This window comes from Amblyraja radiata, chromosome 20 (assembly GCF_010909765.2).
Source record: "Amblyraja radiata isolate CabotCenter1 chromosome 20, sAmbRad1.1.pri, whole genome shotgun sequence".
NCBI classification, from domain to species: domain Eukaryota; kingdom Metazoa; phylum Chordata; class Chondrichthyes; order Rajiformes; family Rajidae; genus Amblyraja; species Amblyraja radiata.
The window spans coordinates 10,272,131-10,289,832 of NC_045975.1; the positions used below are offsets into that span (position 1 = coordinate 10,272,131).

A 17,702-nucleotide genomic window follows, 5' to 3' on the forward strand; every position below is an offset into this window, starting at 1 on the left:
AAACAAATGCTAGAGATAAAAAAACAAAAGCTGGAGTAACTGAGCAGGACAGTCAGCACCTCTGGATAGAAGGAATGGGTGACGTTTCGGGTGACGTTTTCAGACTGAAACCCACTCTTCAGACAGACTCACTCAAATGTCTCGACCTAAAATGTCACCCACCCTGCCTGTCCCAGCATTTTGTGTCTATCTTTGGTTTAAATCAGCATCTGCAGTTCCTTCCTAAACAATAAATGCTAGCCTGCCTACCACACCCACATCCCACATAAACCCTGGAAATTAGATATTGAAGGACAAATCAGTCCATCCCAAAAGCAGATCCATCCAACACAAATACATCAGAGCACATTGCTGTTTGTTAACAATTTGAGAACCATTGGCTAAAGCTCTTTACCTTGCTTGAAGAATGTATTTTATAATATTGGTTGTACTTTGTATCACTTGCCTTAACATCACAGTTTATGTCAAAGCAGTATTTCTAAATTTTCCTATTGGTTTTCGTTTATTATTGTGTACTTTCGTGTTTTGTGTACTATCCAGGCAGATGATACCATACCTACGTAAGTGCAATCACAGCATACATGAGAACAATAGGTAGTGCATAATGAGCAAGGGAAGAGCGTAAGTAAAGATATAAATATACAATGTTATATCTGCATAGAAAGAGCAGATAAAAAGTGCAAGGGCTGCAACAAGGTAGATTGGAAGATCGGGAATATATCCTTAATTTGTTTATATGTGGGTATTACTGTGGGTAACTTGCTCTTTCTTTCTGTCTCTATCAGAAATGGCCATTTCTGCCAACCATCCATCTGTGATTTTGGTTCCGATTTTCCCTCTCTATTAGTATAGCCAGGTCCACTGGGCATATCAAATAGCTCTGTTATATGCAACACATAACACAGACAAAGAAACATAATGTGTTTAATTTCCACATTAACCTATTTGGTCACAATATTTCAGAGATACTGCCCTTGTATCCCCCCTCCCTCCCCAACTTTTCCGTTTACTGAGAACTATCTAGTTTTCCCTCCTTCCAAGTTTTGATGAGGGGTGTCATACATTGTTTCTCTTTCCATTGATGTTGCCTGACCATTTGGGAGTTTCCAGCATGTTTTAAAATTTCAGAATCCAGCTTCTGTGATATCCATTCAAGTTAACTGAAGTCGAGTTTATTGTCACATACACAAGTACAGTGAGGTACAGGTACAATGAAAAATCTTGCATACAGCAGCATGACAATACATTAAAGCTCGTTATACATAAATTTCACATAAATTCTACAAGGCGGTGCAAAGCAAACGACTACACAAACAAGACATTACTGCGAAACTCAATTAGAAAACAAGTCTATTCTAGTTCAAGAGGTGGTCCGTAGTGTTCCATTGCCGAGGTCGGATCAGGGTTGAGCAGGTCGGTTCTGTTTCCTGCGTGTGGATTTCCGTGAGATCACATTTCAATAATTCCCATCAAGTTCATGATTCTCCATGTTCCATGCGGTACTGTGCAGTTGGACTTTAACTTCGTGGTCTGACCGAGTATCAAATCCAAGGTCCAATTTTCTCCTTGTATCCTGAATTCCTGGACTGAGTAACGCATTCAATGTGTGCTATTGCATTGTGCAGATTAAACAGAACTTTCCTCAGAGTTATACTGTCATAATTTGTTTTATTGGCATTTGTTATCAATTGTGATCTTCAGTATAGGCATTTCTTAAATCTTTTTCAGTACTAAGTATGGAAACGTTTATGTTTCCAAAATAAATCGGAATAGGTTCCAAGAAGTACTGTATCTGGCTCAATTGAAAAATCTGAAACTGGGGTGCATCAGGGTAGGGGTCATCAAAGGAGAATGTGGGGACAGATGAGGAGAAATATACAGAGGGCTGTAATTCTTTGGAATTTTCTACCACAGAGGGCAATGGATTTGAGGTGTTGAATATATTCAAGGCTGAGATTGCCAGATTTTAGACACTGTGGGAATCACACAATATGGTATCTGGGCAGGATATTGGCTTGAGGCACGAACCAGCCCCAGCTATGTCAGATCAGGCATCTAGCTCTATTTGTTATGTTCTTCCAATTCAATAGCAAAGTGAATCATTTTGGCATTAATTCACTCGCAGGGTGACAATTACCATAGGGAACCTGCCAGATCACCAATGGAGGTAACCAGCAGTTGCCTTTCCTGAATCTGGCCAAGTTACTCAAATAATTGTTGCCTACATGAGTGCACCATGTTGGAATGTTTCCGAATGGTGTAAAGTGAATGTTTTTTTCCCCAGAAGAATCATTTCAATTCAGCAAGTCAGTGAATCAATAATCTAGTCTTAAAATTAGTCATGGACATTCCAGGAGTAAATTTAGGAACAATTATTTGCACAAAGAGCAATAGAACCTGAATTCAATTCAACAAAAGTCTTTGCATCCTAGGGGTGTAATTGCAATTTCCAAGGCTAACGTCAAACAGCTTTATGTTTGGCAAGGCTAGCAAATGGAACTGAATTGAGATTCAAATCCACCATGACTTGATTGAATGTTGGAAAAGGCCTTGAACATTGAGTAGCCTCTTCCTGTTCATAATAATACTATAATTTGAATGGAGAAGTGGATTGTACTGTGCCTTATTTTCTGAGGTTTGTACTTATCTCAATATAAGTAAAGTGCAACAGGCCAATTCTGCAGAACCACCATGAAATGCCAGCAGCTGTGCAAGTAAGTTTGTAGCTCAATGAGAATTGTGACACGACCCCCCCCCCCCCCCCCCCCCCCCTCCATCGTATCCCCCTCCTACGTATCCCTCCTTTCTATTTCCTACCCAATTACAGGTTAGCTTAAAGTGAGAATTTATCAAGTGGCTTTTCACAAATCTCATCTCAGAAATTTGGAGGTAGACAAAAATGCTGGAGAAACTCAGCGGGTGAGGCAGCGTCTATGGAGCGAAGGAAATAGGCGGCATTTCGGGTCGAGACCCTTCTTCAGAAATTTGGAATGGTTTCCAATGTGAAACACTATTCTGTGAAGCGATTCAATAGCTGGAGTTCAAATAACATTCAAAGCTGAAATTTGACTTTAAAGACCTGGGTGCCTGTTACAGCTTGGCTGATTTCAAATATTTTTTAAATCTCCATTCGAAATTGGTAAAATTTGCAGACTGGGCTGTCTTTGATTATGCGACCAGAAATATAAGCTTTTAAGTTGTATCAGTGTACTTCCATTGCTGAGCGAGCTGCACGCTTTGATCGTAATCCTGTTTCTTGAATTACAACCTGTTCTAAATCAATTGCCCACACATGGCACAGCAGTTGAGTCAGCACAGTGGCGCACTGTGCTGGCCGTGGCAGAGTGCCCACTACTCCCTCCAGGATCAGCTTTCGAGCAGATTTAAGCAGAGGCAAGTTGCTGCTGTACCATAGGGGAGAAGAAGCTGGCCAACAAGTTATCTCACCTGCCTTATCAGCAGCAGCGATGGGAGCCAGAGACCAGGTTGTCTGCCTACAGTCTCGAGTAAGGAGAGAGAGTGCGACATTCCAATACAAGGGAGCAGCAAGGGACAGAATAAAATCATACAACGTGAAGTGTTATAACATAAAACATCAAACAGTATAGTACAGGAACCGGCCCCTTGGCCTACAATGTGCCAAAAACAATGCCAAGGTAAAATAATCTCATCTGCCTACACTTGATCCATACCCCTTCATTCCCAGTATATCCATGTGTCTCCCTAAAAGCCTCTTAGTCACCACTGTCGTATCTGCCTTCACACCGCTCACCAACCAGGCACCCGCAACCGTTCTGTGTAAAATAAACTTGCCCCGCATTTCTTATCACCTTACCTGCTCGTATTTTATTGATCCAAATCATGGGGTCAATAGAACAGGGCTATGTCAGTCAGCTTTCGAAATGTTCAGTAAGACCATTGCACGGGGTAGATCACATTTACCAAGACAGTTTTGCACTAAGGGTTGCTACATAAAACCAGAAACCAAGGATTTTCATGTTGCTTCAGAACCACACAATAAGTGGTAATAGATGCTTGCTTTCATTATTCTAAACACAGCTTGCACATACAATTGGCAAAGTGACATCTTTGGATACAATTTTTGCTGACATTTAGTACCTTAACACCATTATAAAATTTGACTCAAGCTGCAAACTCTGCTGTTTTTGAAAATGTTTTTCACAATCCTTTTACTGCAATTAAGAGTGAGTGAGATTTGGCCAGTTAAATGCCACTGTTCCATTAAAAAAAGAAGTACATTAGCTTTCACATTAATATGGCTTGTATTGTGAGCATGACTGAACAGTTGCTTCATGCTTCAATCCTTTAAGTTAAAATGGGTAAATCAGTCCCTGATTCAAAAGTGATTCAAAATATTTTTAACTCAGGGTGAGGGTAAAATAGTTTTTTCATTGAAAGCATGGAATGGGCAGCTGCAATTTTTCAGACATTTCTGATTTAAAATGGAATTACTTTGACACTTCAGAAAGAAAAATTCTCAGGCTTCTCAAGATCCTGAATGGGAATGGCTCAGTTTCGGCACCGGTATAGGCACATGGCAATGGGTTGAATGACCTCCTGTTAATGCGGAACATAGAACAGTACAACACAAGAATAGGCCCTTCGGCCCGCAATGTCCGTGCCCAACATGATGCTACTTTAAACTAATCTCCTCTGCCAGCAAAAAATAGTGGACTTTCCGTGGCCTCTTTTATTGCCCTTGTGATTCTCTTGCTCTTTTACAGTTTAATCCTCAGTTATTCATTCATTCATCTACCTTGTACTTCCTCTAGTATACCTTCATGCATTTTTCCTAGGTAAATATTGCCAGTCACGGAAGAATATATTTTGCAGTGTTATCTCTTGTTATCTTTTGTTATATTATGCTTGAGATGAAGTATTGGCTTAAAAAGATGAATATAAATTTAAATATAAACCAAACCAACTGATGTATAAGCTCTTCAGATGGACAAAGATGATTTCTGAAAAATACAGGCCATTCCTTATCCGAGATATTAGAAAAAAGCTCCTCAGAGAGAAGCCAGAATGTACCACATTTTCTTCCAATTCTCTCGTAAAAGTTATTCAGAGCAGTTATGATTCAGAGAGTATTTAATTGCAGTCTGAAGAAGGGTCTTGACCCGAAACATCACCTATTCCTTTTCTCCAGAGATGCTGCCTGACCCGCTGAGCTACTCCAGGTTTTTGTGCCTATCTTCAGCATTGTTGCTTGGTAATTTCCGCAACTCCCCAAAGGCTCCATAATCCACTGACAGATTTCTTCTCCCCACTTTCACTTATTTTCGTTGCTAATCTTTTTCAGTTAGTTGTGAAGTTTTAACAGTGGAGAAGATATGTTTGGTGTGCTCACACTCAGCATTTCTCTAACAGGATATTTGACCCCAGGCATCCTGCCACTGGGCTAGTGATTTGATAGTGTTGCAAGGTTTATTTGTCTGACTGGAAATGGGATGTACCTGGAAGAAAGTGTTGTAACAACAATTTTATGGGTCATTTGTGCGAGTATCATTCATCATGCAACACTCATTTGGACGCAAGGAAAGGTTACGCTCCTCCTTCATATCATAGAAACATAGAAAATAGGTGCAGGAGTAGGCCATTCGGCCTTTCGAGCCTGCACCGCCATTCAATATGATCATGGCTGATCATCCAACTCAGTATCCCGTACCTGCCTTCTCTCCATACATGATATGATATAATATGATATGAATTAGGCCAAGGATAAGGGGGAATTCCTTTAGGACCGAGATGAGGAAAACATTTTTCACACAGAGAGTGGTGAATATGTGGAATTCTCTGCCACAGAAGGTAGTTGAGGCCAGTTCATTGACTATATTTAAGAGGGAGTTAGATGTGGCCCTTTTGGCGAAAGGGATTAGGGGGTATGGAGAGAAGGCAGGTACAGGATACTGAGTTGAATGATCAGCCATGATCATATTGAATGGCGGTGCAGGCTCGAAGGGCCGAATGGCCTACTCCTGCACCTATTTTCTATGTTTCTGTATCATATCATATCATATCATATCTTATCGATTCATCATATCAATTCCACTCTCTGTCACCCATTTACTTTATGGCCTGATTTCCCAATCACCTCAACCCCCTGCCTACCCCTGACTTTCATTCACCAACTCTTGGAATCACCAACTCTGACCAAACCTACTGTGAGAGGCTGCAAAGCTTACCCTGCCTCCACACAATTAACATTATTAGCCATCAACCAGCACACCTCCCCATCCCTCCATGATACCCGGACAGTTCCCTAACCTTTGCTCAGATGCCAAATGATGAACTGACTTCTGACCCTCTTTTCTCCGCAATCATCTTCTGACATTAGTTCCTAAGTTTTCGTAGCAGAATTAGGCCATTTGGCCAATCAAATCTACTCCCCCATTCGATCATGGCTGATCTATCTTTCTCTCTCAACCCCATTCTCCTGCCTTTGCCCCATAACCTCTGACACCTGTACTAATCCAAACATCAGTGTCTGACATTGAAACGTTTATTGCCACACAACACACACACACTGCATGGCATGCATTTTAGGGTGCCCTATAATTTCTGGGCCACTGTCTTTGCAAAACCGTTCTTTGAATTCTCTTAACACGTTGGTCATGCGGACATTTGCATTGTTGTTTCAATTGCAGAATAATAATAGCTGAAGCATGGTGAAATCTGGCTCGCAGGACGTGAAGTGTCCTTAAAATGGAGAAAAAAATTAAAGAGAAGGGGTGTAGAGGACAGGGTTGTGACACAGGGAATGTTTAAAATAGTGTCATACTGCCACCATGTGGTACTTATATAGTGTCTCCCAGGTAAAGTAACTGCCCATAATTGTGTCGAGCTATCTGAATTCAAGTACGCAGGTTTGCCAAATGAACTTCAACCACTGCTACTTTTGTCTATTCCATTTCATGTATCCCCTAGAAGTGTTTTCTTAAACAACAAAGATAATCAGCGACATGTTTGTGAGGTTTCATCTACAATGCAAATTTGGGGTAGAACAGGCCATTTAATCTCTCACACACGTCAACACACTTCTCCAGCCCAGATGGAATGTTGTTTTAATGGTGTCTATACTGCTGACTGGTAAAAAATTCTCAATCAAACCTTTGGTTCCTGATGGGTTGACAGGTTTTGCATCCATATGGTGCTTATCTGTAGGATTTGATTTCGTAAATTGTGGATCTCAGTTTTCATTATAGGTTGAAAACAACAATAACTTTACTTATTGTATTGCTTCATCTGCACCTCCATCTGTGCACTGTTTTTTGATACTGCTCTTGATTGCTTCATTTAGATTTCAAGGCTCATTTTTAGTTCCTATTGCAACAATTCCACTCACCCATTTATCCTTTATATTCCACGGAATTCTCTGCCTCAGAGGGTGGTGGAGGCCAGTTCTCTGGATACTTTCAAGAGAGAGCTAGATAGGGATCTTAAAGATAGCAGAGTCAGGAGATAAGGCAGTTACGGGGTACCGATTGGGGATGATCAGCCATGATCACATTGAATGGCGGTGATGGCTCGAAGGGCCGAATGGCCTCCTCCTGCACCTATTGTCTATTGTCTATTGAATACAATCCACTTCTTTATCACAGAGTGCTGGGAGCTCAGCATGTCAGGCAGCAATTGTGGCCATTTTCCTCTAATTGCTACCATCAGGAAGAAAGTACAGGAGCCTTAGAATCACTACCCCCAGGTTCAAGAATAGGTTCTTCCCATCTGTCATCAGGCTCTTGAACCACCCCACACAACCCTAACCAGGACCCTATCTCAACACCGAAGGACTATGGATTTTGTATAAGGATTTCACTACAATATTCGGCTTGCATTATTATGGTCTGGTTACCAAGTATAACATAATATTATTTATTTTATTTCTAAGTGCATATTTATTGTGGTGTTCAAGTAATTTGCCGGCAAAAGCTGCAGCAAGTAAGAATCTCACTGTTCCATTCCTGGTGCGCATGGCAATTAAACACTATTGACATTCTTGACTTGATTCTTGCAAGGAAATGTACAGACAACGTTTCCTTTTGATGTTGCTTTGAAATCTCGAAGAAGAGTCCCGACCCAAAATGTCACCAGTCCATTTCCTTCCACAGATACTGCCTGACCCACTGAGTTCCTCCAGCACTTTATTTTAGCTCAGGATTCCAGCATCTGTATTCCCTTGTGTCTGCTCTTCATTAGCATTTATAGTCTAATCTTTGGAACGTTGTCCCAGCTATGTACATCAAACAAGTCCGCTATGCTCAGGAATTCAAGAGATCAAAAGTGTTTGTCATATGCACCACTACAGGAGCAATGAAATTCTTACTTTCTGAAGCTTTACAAAACACATTAAACACAACAACACAACAAATAAATTATCCGGTATATTAGATAAACCAGACCATGATAGTACAAGCCACATTACGGTGTGCAATCTTACTAGTACAAAGTCCAGTGCAATTCGGTGCTGATGTAGGCTTGTGTTTCAGGTTGCGCGGGATGGTTCAAAACCCCGACGGTTGATGGGAAGAAGTTGGTCTTGGACTTGGAGATCACCATTCTCAGGCTCCTGTACCTTCTTCTTGATGGTAGCAATGAGATGCGAGCGTGGCCTGGATAGTATGATTTCTTTGATAATATTACACAGTCTCAAAACCAAAGTATGTTTACAAGGCTTCGAGAAAGTACCATGCAAATGTAAAACATTTAATGTTTATATTAGTGCTTCTGTATTTAATGAATAAAAATCCTGATTGATCTTGTTTTCAACATTAAAATAAAACATTGTTTCGTTAGATGGGCCATCAAGCAGGAAGGAACTGCAAAACCAGGTCAATGGAAGAACTCAAAACTGGACAACCCTTTGTGGAACAAACTCACCTACATGTGGCCTGTGATGCCAGATGGTAGATTGAATGAGGTAATGGAGATGTTTCTGATCTATAGATAGTGTGGAGCATTGTCTTCATGGTTTATGTATTACTTAAAACTTAGCAGTTTTTAGGGTAATTGGGTTTGGTAAAAATTGTATCTTGTCCCTTGTGTGTAGGATAGTGCTAGTGTGCGGGGATCGCTGGTCGGTGCAGACTCGGTGGGCCGAATGGCCTGTTTCTGCACTGTATCTCTAAACTAATCTGCACTCAGCTAGATACATCAAAGCCAATCACGAACTATAAGTCTCATGTTTACAGGCAGTTATAAGTCCCCTCTGATTGTCCTCATGAATTTATGAGCAGCTACAGTATTGTGATCTAGATTTATCTATTTAGGCCATTCCTTCATGGTTGGTTGAGAGGAGCAATCCAGAACAGTTCTCAGTATCTCTAAATGATGAAAACATGGTCTAAAATAAACGCTGTAAGGGATTTGCTGGCATTTTTTGAAAAGTACATTGCAGTACAGTATATGCATGTATCTATATGTGTGTAAGAAGGAACTGCAGATGCTGGTTTAAACTGAAGATAGACACAAAAAGCTTGAACTCAGCGGGACAGGCAGCATCTCTGGAGAGAAGGAATGGGTGACGTTTCAGGTCGAGACCCTTCTTCAGACTGATTAGGGATAAGGGGAACAAGAGATATAGACGGTGATGTGGAGAGATAAAGAACAATGAATGAAAGATATGCAAAAAAGTAACGATGAAAAAGGAAACAGGCCATTGTAAGCTGTTTGTAGGGTGAAAATGAGAAGCTAGTGCAACTTGGGTGGGGGAGGGTTAGAGAGAGATGAGATGCTGGGGCTACCTGAAGTGAGAGAAATCAATATTCATACCATGCGAAATATGAGATGCTGTTGCTCCAATTTGCATTTAGCCTCACTCTGACAATGGAGGAGACCGAGGACAGAATGGCCTGTGTAGGAACGGGGAAGAGAATCAAAGTGTTCAGCTACCGGGAGATCAGGTTGGTTCACGTGGGCTGAGCAAAGGTGTTCCGCGAAACGATCGCCCAGTCTGCGTTTGGTCTCGCCGATGTATAAGAATCCACAGCTTGAACAATGGATACAGTAGATGAGGTTGGAGGAGGTGCAAGTGAACCTCTGCCTAACCTGAAAGGACTGTCGGGGTCCCTGGACAGAGTCGAGGGAGGAGGTATAGCAACTGGTGTCCCATCTTCTGCGGTTGCAGGGAAAGGTACCTGGGGAGGCGGTGGTTTGGGTGGGAAGGGATGAGTTAACCAGGGAGTTGCGAAGGGAACGGTCTCTGCGGCAGACAGAAAGGGGTGGAGATGGGAAAATGTGGCTAGAGGTGGGATCCCGTTGGAGGTGGCGGAAACTTCGGATGATTATGTGTTGTATGCGGCAGTCCTTTCAGGTTAGGTTCACTTGACCTCCAACTTAGCTCCTCCTCCAAACTCATCTATTGTAATCATTGTTCAAGATGTGGACTCTTGTGGCAACGAAATTTCGTTCAGACCGAAAGGTCTGAATGACAATAAAGGATACTTTGACTTTGACTTTTTATACATCGGCGAGACCAAACGCAGACTGGACGATCGTTTCACGGAACACCTTCGCTCAGCCCGCCTGAACCAACCTGATCTCCCGGTTGCTGGACACTGTAATTCTCCTTTGCATTCCTACACAGACCTTTCTGTCCTAGGTCTCCTCCATTGTCAGAGTGAGGCTAAACCCAAATTGGAGGAACAACATTTCATATTTTGCTTGGGCAGCTTACAGCCCAGTGGTATGAATATTGATTTCTCTCACTTCAGGTAGCCCCGGCATTCCCTCTCTCTCTATCCCTCCCCCACCCAAGTCACACTAACTTCTCATTTTCACCCTACAAACAGCTTACAATGGCCTATTTCCTTTACCAGCGTTACTATTTTGCATACATTTAATTCATTGTTCTTTATCTCTCGACATCACTGTCTATTTCTCTCGTTTCCCTTATCCCTAAACAGCCTGAAGAAGGGTCTCGAGCTAAAATGTCACCCATTCCATCTCTCCAGAGATGCTGCCTGTCCCGCTGAGTTACTCCAGCTTTTTGTGTCTATCTTCGTTATATAAATGTGTGTGTGTGTGTCTGTGTCTGTATGTGTGTGTATATGCGTGCTTGAGTGTGCATGCATGCATACGCTTGTGCGTGCATGCATGTATGCATGTGTATGCGGCGTGTGTATGGGTGTGCATACATGTGTGTGTGCATGCTTGTGAGCATGTGTTTGCATGTTCTAGTGTGTGCGCATATGTGGGTAAAACCAAAATAAATATTTTTTTTTAATAGGAATACGATTGGCCAATTGAAGGGTCCCTTCTCCCCAATGCTCCACCACTGACCAAGCCAATAACGAAGACTCAAGGCATATACGCACCTGTGAGATTAAAGGTTTTGAGGAACGGGGAGCAGGATAAGTCCAGGATACTAACAGTCACGGGACCGGATATCGCAAGCATGCTCAAGAAAACGTAAGACAGCAAAATATCTCTTTCACTTCAGTCAGTTACTGAATGCCAATGTGGTCACAGTTCCACCTGAACGTGCAGCACAGACAGTGTCCACACTGAAGTTCTGAAGATTCCATCTTTACATAGGTACTGGATGTGCGTTCTTCGTGACATTAGGCTTTTGCACTGTAAGAGCAAAGACCACGTACCTTGTAAGTGTAATTATTGATAGTGTTTCGAAATTGGATTAAAGTTATTTGACGTGGAACAAAAATGCCTCAGAATCTTTCAAAGGGATAAAAATAGAGTCATAGAGTCATATACACCATGGAAACCAACCCTAACTCATCAATGCCAACCAAAGTGTCCATCTGAGCTGGTCCCATCTTCCTACATTTGGCCCTTATCTCTTTTTCTTTCCATATACCTGTCCAAGTGTCTTCCAAGGATTATAATTGTACCCGCCTCGACAGCATCCTCCGTCAGCTCATTCCATGGAGGTATCACCCTCTGTGTATATAAGTTGCACCTTGTGCCCCTTTTAAATCTTTGGTCTATGGCCCCTCAACTTAAATCTATGTCCCTTAGTTTTAGACTCCCTTATCCTGGCAAAGACTGGTAGCACCTGGGGAAGAAATGGCTAGCTGATGATTGAAATGGATCCCTCATTCAGTCATCTCTTTATCTCTTTAGACTTTAGAGATACAGCGCAGATACAGGCCCTTTGGACGACTGAGTCCATGCTAACCAGCGATCATCAGCAGTACACTAGCACTATCCTATACAGTAGGAGCAATTCACAATTTTACCAAAACCAATTAACCTACAAACCTGTATGTCTTTGGAGTGTGGGAGGAAACCGGAGCACCCGGAGATAACCCACGCAGTCACAGAGAGAACATACAAACTCTGTACAAACAGCTCCCGTAGATAGGATCGAACCTGGGTCTCTAACGCTGTAAGGCAGCAACTCTACAGCTGCTCCACTATGCCGTCTGCTGCTTTAACTAATCCATAACTATCATGTTCTTCTTCCTGCGTATGGGGTGCACAGCCTAAAGTTGTAGGACAACTTGTTCCATTTGATCTTATTTGATTGTGCACGCCAGGTTGATTGCATTTGTCGAAACAGGGCGGACCGCATGAAGGTTGCAACCTCCCACCCCAATATCATGTTAAACCAACTAGATGATATCGGTAGCCGCTTTCAGTTCCTCATTCAGATTATAACTTTAACTCCCAGCTCTTGAATTCATCATCAGTACAGTCAATAAGAAGCCGTTAATAATCGATTCAACCCCCCCCCCCCCCCCACCTCAACTGTTGGTCCCTCTCTGTTATTTTGTATCTGGATTAAAGTTTCCGCGTTGGTCTTCCAGTCAGAATTGGCACTAATTCAAGAGTGAAAACGGATAAAGGAGGAAGGAGCCTTTCGCTGCTTTGATTTAGTACGACACAGAATATACCTCTGTGTCCAATTGTGTAACAAATAGAACGATGCAAAATTTAAGGAAACTATTTGGTCCATTATCCCTCTGCTGGCATTTTACACAGATCGAGATTACATTGGGATCTCTGAAGCCAGCTCCTAGGGGAGGGTACCACAGTACAACACTGTTCCGGTTTCAGTGGAGTGTTGCTGCTGAATGAATCAAAGAGATAATGATGGGGATCAGAGTGCTACAAGGACGGGTCAGAGGAACCTGGTTTAAAGTTTTGAGATACAGCATGGAAGCAGACCTTTGGGCCCACCGAGTCCGCATCGATCACTCGTTCATACTAGTTCTATGTTATCCCACTCATACATTCATTGCACACTGGGGGCAATCTACAGAGGCCAATTAACCTTCAAATCCGCAAGTCTTTTGGATGTGGGAGGAAACCAGAGCTCCCGGCGAAAGCCCATGCAGTCTCAGGGAGAACGTGCAGACTCCACATGTCATATTTTGGTGGCTTTCCACTTGCAACTGATTGACCTTGAAATGAACTCTAGTATAATCTAACACAGAGAACGCTGCTCTTAGGCAAGGTTTACTAATTTAAATTAATTTACTAATTTAAAGGAAATACTAATTTATGAGGGACAGTTGTATAATCTATACTGGTATACTAGTGAATGTTTGGTGGAAGATTTGAGTGTTGAGTGTTTAACTGAGTGTTTAAGGTGATTAAAGGCATTCTTCAGTTAAATGAGGATAAGGTACTTCTGAGGGTGGGGATTCTAGATCAAGAGATCATAATCTTACAATTTGTTCTAGGTTGTTTAGTATAATGTTGACAAAACCTATCCATCAGTCAGAGAGTAGAAGTCTGGAATTTAAGGCTGGGAATAATAGAATATTGGAGGTTGATAGTTGTTTGCAACCACAGTGCTGGTGAATCTCTTATTCCTTTGGAGGTGCATTGGAACTGACCAATCTTTCCAAAACACTTTAGTCCTCACTATCTACAGTACATAGATAGAAATAGATGAACAGGCAGCTTCTCAAGCCTTTACTCCCAATCAGTTACATCGCCATTTTAACAATAAGGTTTCAGAAACCTCAATACCGTTCTCTCGCAAAAAGTTACCACCATCTATGTTGAAGTTTTTAGTTATCTTCAGCCACCTTGGTGAATCACAATTCTAGAGTTGCACCCTCATTTTGATGAATACATTTCTTGACAGCATTACAATGTAAATTTTAAGATTATCTCCCCTTATACTGGATTCTTTCACTGGACTGTGCAGTTCCGGTTTGCGGCATTACAGGAAGATACAGAATGGAGGCTTTGGAGAGAGTGCTGAATAAATTTACTGGAATGCAACGTGGTTTAGAGGACATTAGCTATAACAAGTGGTTCGACAAACTTGGATTGTTTTCTCTGGAGTGTTGGAGGCCGAGGGGAGACCTGATTGAAGCATATAAAATTATGAAAGGCATAAATTCATAGACGCATAGAGCAGTTCGCTTTAATGTGCGAGGAGCAAAATTTAGCAGAGGATGAGCAGGGGAAGATTTTTACATAGAGAGTGGTGGGTGCCTGGAATGTGCTGCCAGGGTGGTGGTGGAGGCAGATACAATAGTGGTATTAAAGAGGCTTTTAGATAGGCACATGTCTGTAGGTGGAATGGAGGGATACGGATCATGTGTAGGCAAAGGACATTAGTTTAACGGTGTCATGTCTGGCATGGACATTGTGGCCAGAAGGGGTAGGGTTGGGGTTTGTTCCTGTACTGAACTGTTCTGGTTTCGAGAGGAATTAACTTTATCTTCCAAATCAATTCCTTTAATAATCATAAATATTTAGATCTCTACATTAAGGGAGTACCAGTGTAGAATATAAAATCTGCCTTGTAAATTAACCTGTTTAATCTTTTGTAAAAAGTGAATTCCCCCACGTTACAGTAGATAGTGCTACCAATTATTTATTGTCAGGTCAGTTGTCACCCATGGGGAGATTGACCAGTACAACGTTGTGCAAAATTCCCCTCAGCAGGGTTGATGTGTCAGTCACAGTATAATCATGTGTGCTATGTCTATCTTCCCAATTACCAAAAAAAACTGGTGTAAACCTTTGTATATCAGGTACAGCAAAGTAACAGCTCAAATCCCATGGCAGATCAGAGAAGAAAGTGAATGAAAGAATTGCATCAAGAGTTTCATCAGAGGTGAATCTGTGGAATTCTTTGCCACCGAAGGCCGTGGAGGCCAAGTCAATGGATATTTTAATGGTGGAGATTGATAGATTCTTGATTAGTGCGGGTGTCAGGGGTTATGTGGGGAGAAGGCAGGAGAATGAGTTCTGAGTTGGATCATCTGAGTTGGATGATCAGCCATGATCATATTGAATGTCGGTGCAGGCTCGAAGGGCCGAATGGTCTACTCCTGCACCTATTTTCTGGTTCTATGAATGGGGTTGAGAGGGAAAGATAGATCAGCCATGCTTGAATGGCCGAGTAGACTTGATGGGCTGAATGGCCTAATTCTGCTCCTATAACATGAACTTATGAGCATATAAACAAAACCAGGGAGTGCATCAATGTAAAGAATTGGTTGGCAACGTGGGCGAACACTTGCATAATGCATTTTTGACACTGGAACATGTGGTGAATTACTGTGCTTGAAGAGCAAACATTGTAGAGAGTAAATAAATAATGTATGCAACCCAATAAACAGATGTAACTCGAAGAAACATTTGGGTATGACAGCCGTCACACATCAGATTGACAGTTGAATGTAAACACGACATATATATGACATGCACCCATGATTAGTGTAGTTAGAGAATGGAACAAACACAAAATGTGTGCTCTAGTAGTTAGTCATTGGTTCATTTTGCTCCTGGTGCTGCTGTATAAGCGGTTAGAATAAGAATCTCTGCAGATTACAAACTGATTACAATATAAAGAATGGGCTTTGCATGAAGAAGAAAAAAAAGCATGGTTTGCACGAAGAGAGATATTGGACAGAGCCAAACCAGAGGCGTAACTGTGAGCTAAGATCAGATTCAGATCAGATTCAATCTTTATTGTCATTGTGCAGTGTACAGTACGGAGACAACAAAATGCAGTTAGCATCTCCCTAGAAGAGCGACATAGAATACGAGCAATAAATAAATATGTTTACGTGCATACAGTCATAGTAGTGCAATTAATTTTTTCCTGGTGAAAGGGGTGTCCGGGGGGGGGGGGGGGGGGTGGTGATTGGCAATCACCGAGGTACAGTGTTGAGTAGTGTGACAGCCGCAGGGAAGAAGCTGTTCCTGGACCTGTTGGTCCGGCAACGGAGAGACCTGTAGCGCCTCCCAGATGGTAGGAGGGTAAACAGTCTGTGGTAGAGGTGAGAGCAGTCCTTGACGATGCTGAGCGCCCTTCGCAGACATCACTTGCTTTGGACAGACTCAATGGAGGGGAGTGAGGAACCGGTGATGCGTTGGGCAATTTTGGGCAACAGTGTTGGTGGCCAGAGTGGCAGTATGAACCACCAAGTTCAGGAACAGCTACTTTCTCTCAACCATCATGTTCTTGAATCGAAAATAGACAGAAAGTGCTGCAGTAACTCAGCAGGTCAGGCAGCATCCCTGGAGAAAAAGGATGGGTGACTTTTCGGGTCAGGACCTTTATTGTGACTGAAAGTATAGGGGAGGGAACTGGAGGTAAGAAAAGGCCAGAACAAAGCAGGGCCGACAACAGACAACAGATGACCAAGGAAGGATGGAGCCCATAATGTTCTTGTAACACGATTCTTGAACCAATTTGCACAACCCTAATCTGATGTTAACCTTTTAATTTCAAAATCCATCTAAATAATTGAATTTGGAACGCAACAGAGCAGTTTGAATCACCTCTTGCAATATCATGCACTTTTTTTTAATTTCAGAGTTTTACACTAATACAGAATACAGAACATAGAACAGTATAGCAGAGGAACAGGCCCTTCAGCCCACAATATTTGTGCTGCACGTGAACATGAAGCCAAGACCAAATCTTATGTGCCTGTACATAATCCATATCTCTCCATTCCCTGCATATCCATATGGCCATTCAAAGTAGTTTAAATGCCATTATTGTATCTGCCTCAACCACCACCCCTGTCAACACGTTCTTGGCACTCACTGCCCTCTGTGCAAAAAACGTGCCCTGCATATCTCCTTTAAACTTAAAGTTCTGCCCGCTAGTATTTAGTTGTTCCATCCTGGGGAAAAGGTTCTGACTGTCTACCCTTCATGTGCCTCTCATTATTTCATTTACATCTATCAGGTCTTCCCACAACCTTCTGCATTCAGCGAAAACGATCCAAGTCTGTCCAAACTCTCTCTGTGTAGCTAACATTGCCTGATCCAGGAATCATTCTGGTAAACCTCATCTGCACCCTTTCCAAAGCCTCCACATCCTTCTTGTAAGGGGGTGACCAGAAGTGCATGCAATACTCCAAATGCGGCCTAACCAAAGTCCATCAGGAAGGCTGGAGGTATCGTTGAGGATGCTTGCTTTCCCTTCTCATTCCCTGGACATTCCCTTCTCATTCTTCTACCTTCTGGGAGATGATACAGGTGCTTGAAAGCCCGGACATCCAGACTAAGAACAGCTTCTTCATCCTGGTATTAAATTCCTGGACTGATCACCTCTTGCTCACCCCCCAGCTCCCCCCACCCCCCTTCCTGCAGATGCCGTCACGTACTCTTAAGGGCCTGTCCCGCGAGCATGCGATTCCATGCGGCAAGCGCGACCTAACGTGGTCGCTTGAGCTGTACTGCCTCGCGGGGCCGGTCCCACTTCGATCGCCGGAGCCGTATGGAGTTGTGTGGACATC

At 42.4% G+C, this 17,702-nt stretch overlaps 1 protein-coding gene across 1 annotated transcript in view; it reads left to right on the forward strand.

Moving 5' to 3' along the window:
• Positions 1 to 8,845: 8,845 nt before the first annotated feature.
• Positions 8,846 to 17,702, forward strand: part of LOC116984388 (doublecortin domain-containing protein 1-like) — an 86,925-nt gene continuing 78,068 nt past the window's right edge. The window contains exons 1-2 of the mRNA XM_033038545.1: positions 8,846 to 8,938; positions 11,246 to 11,427. Coding sequence (XP_032894436.1) covers positions 8,903 to 8,938; positions 11,246 to 11,427 — 218 coding nt within the window. The 5' untranslated portion in view covers positions 8,846 to 8,902. The remainder of the gene's footprint in view (positions 8,939 to 11,245; positions 11,428 to 17,702) is intronic.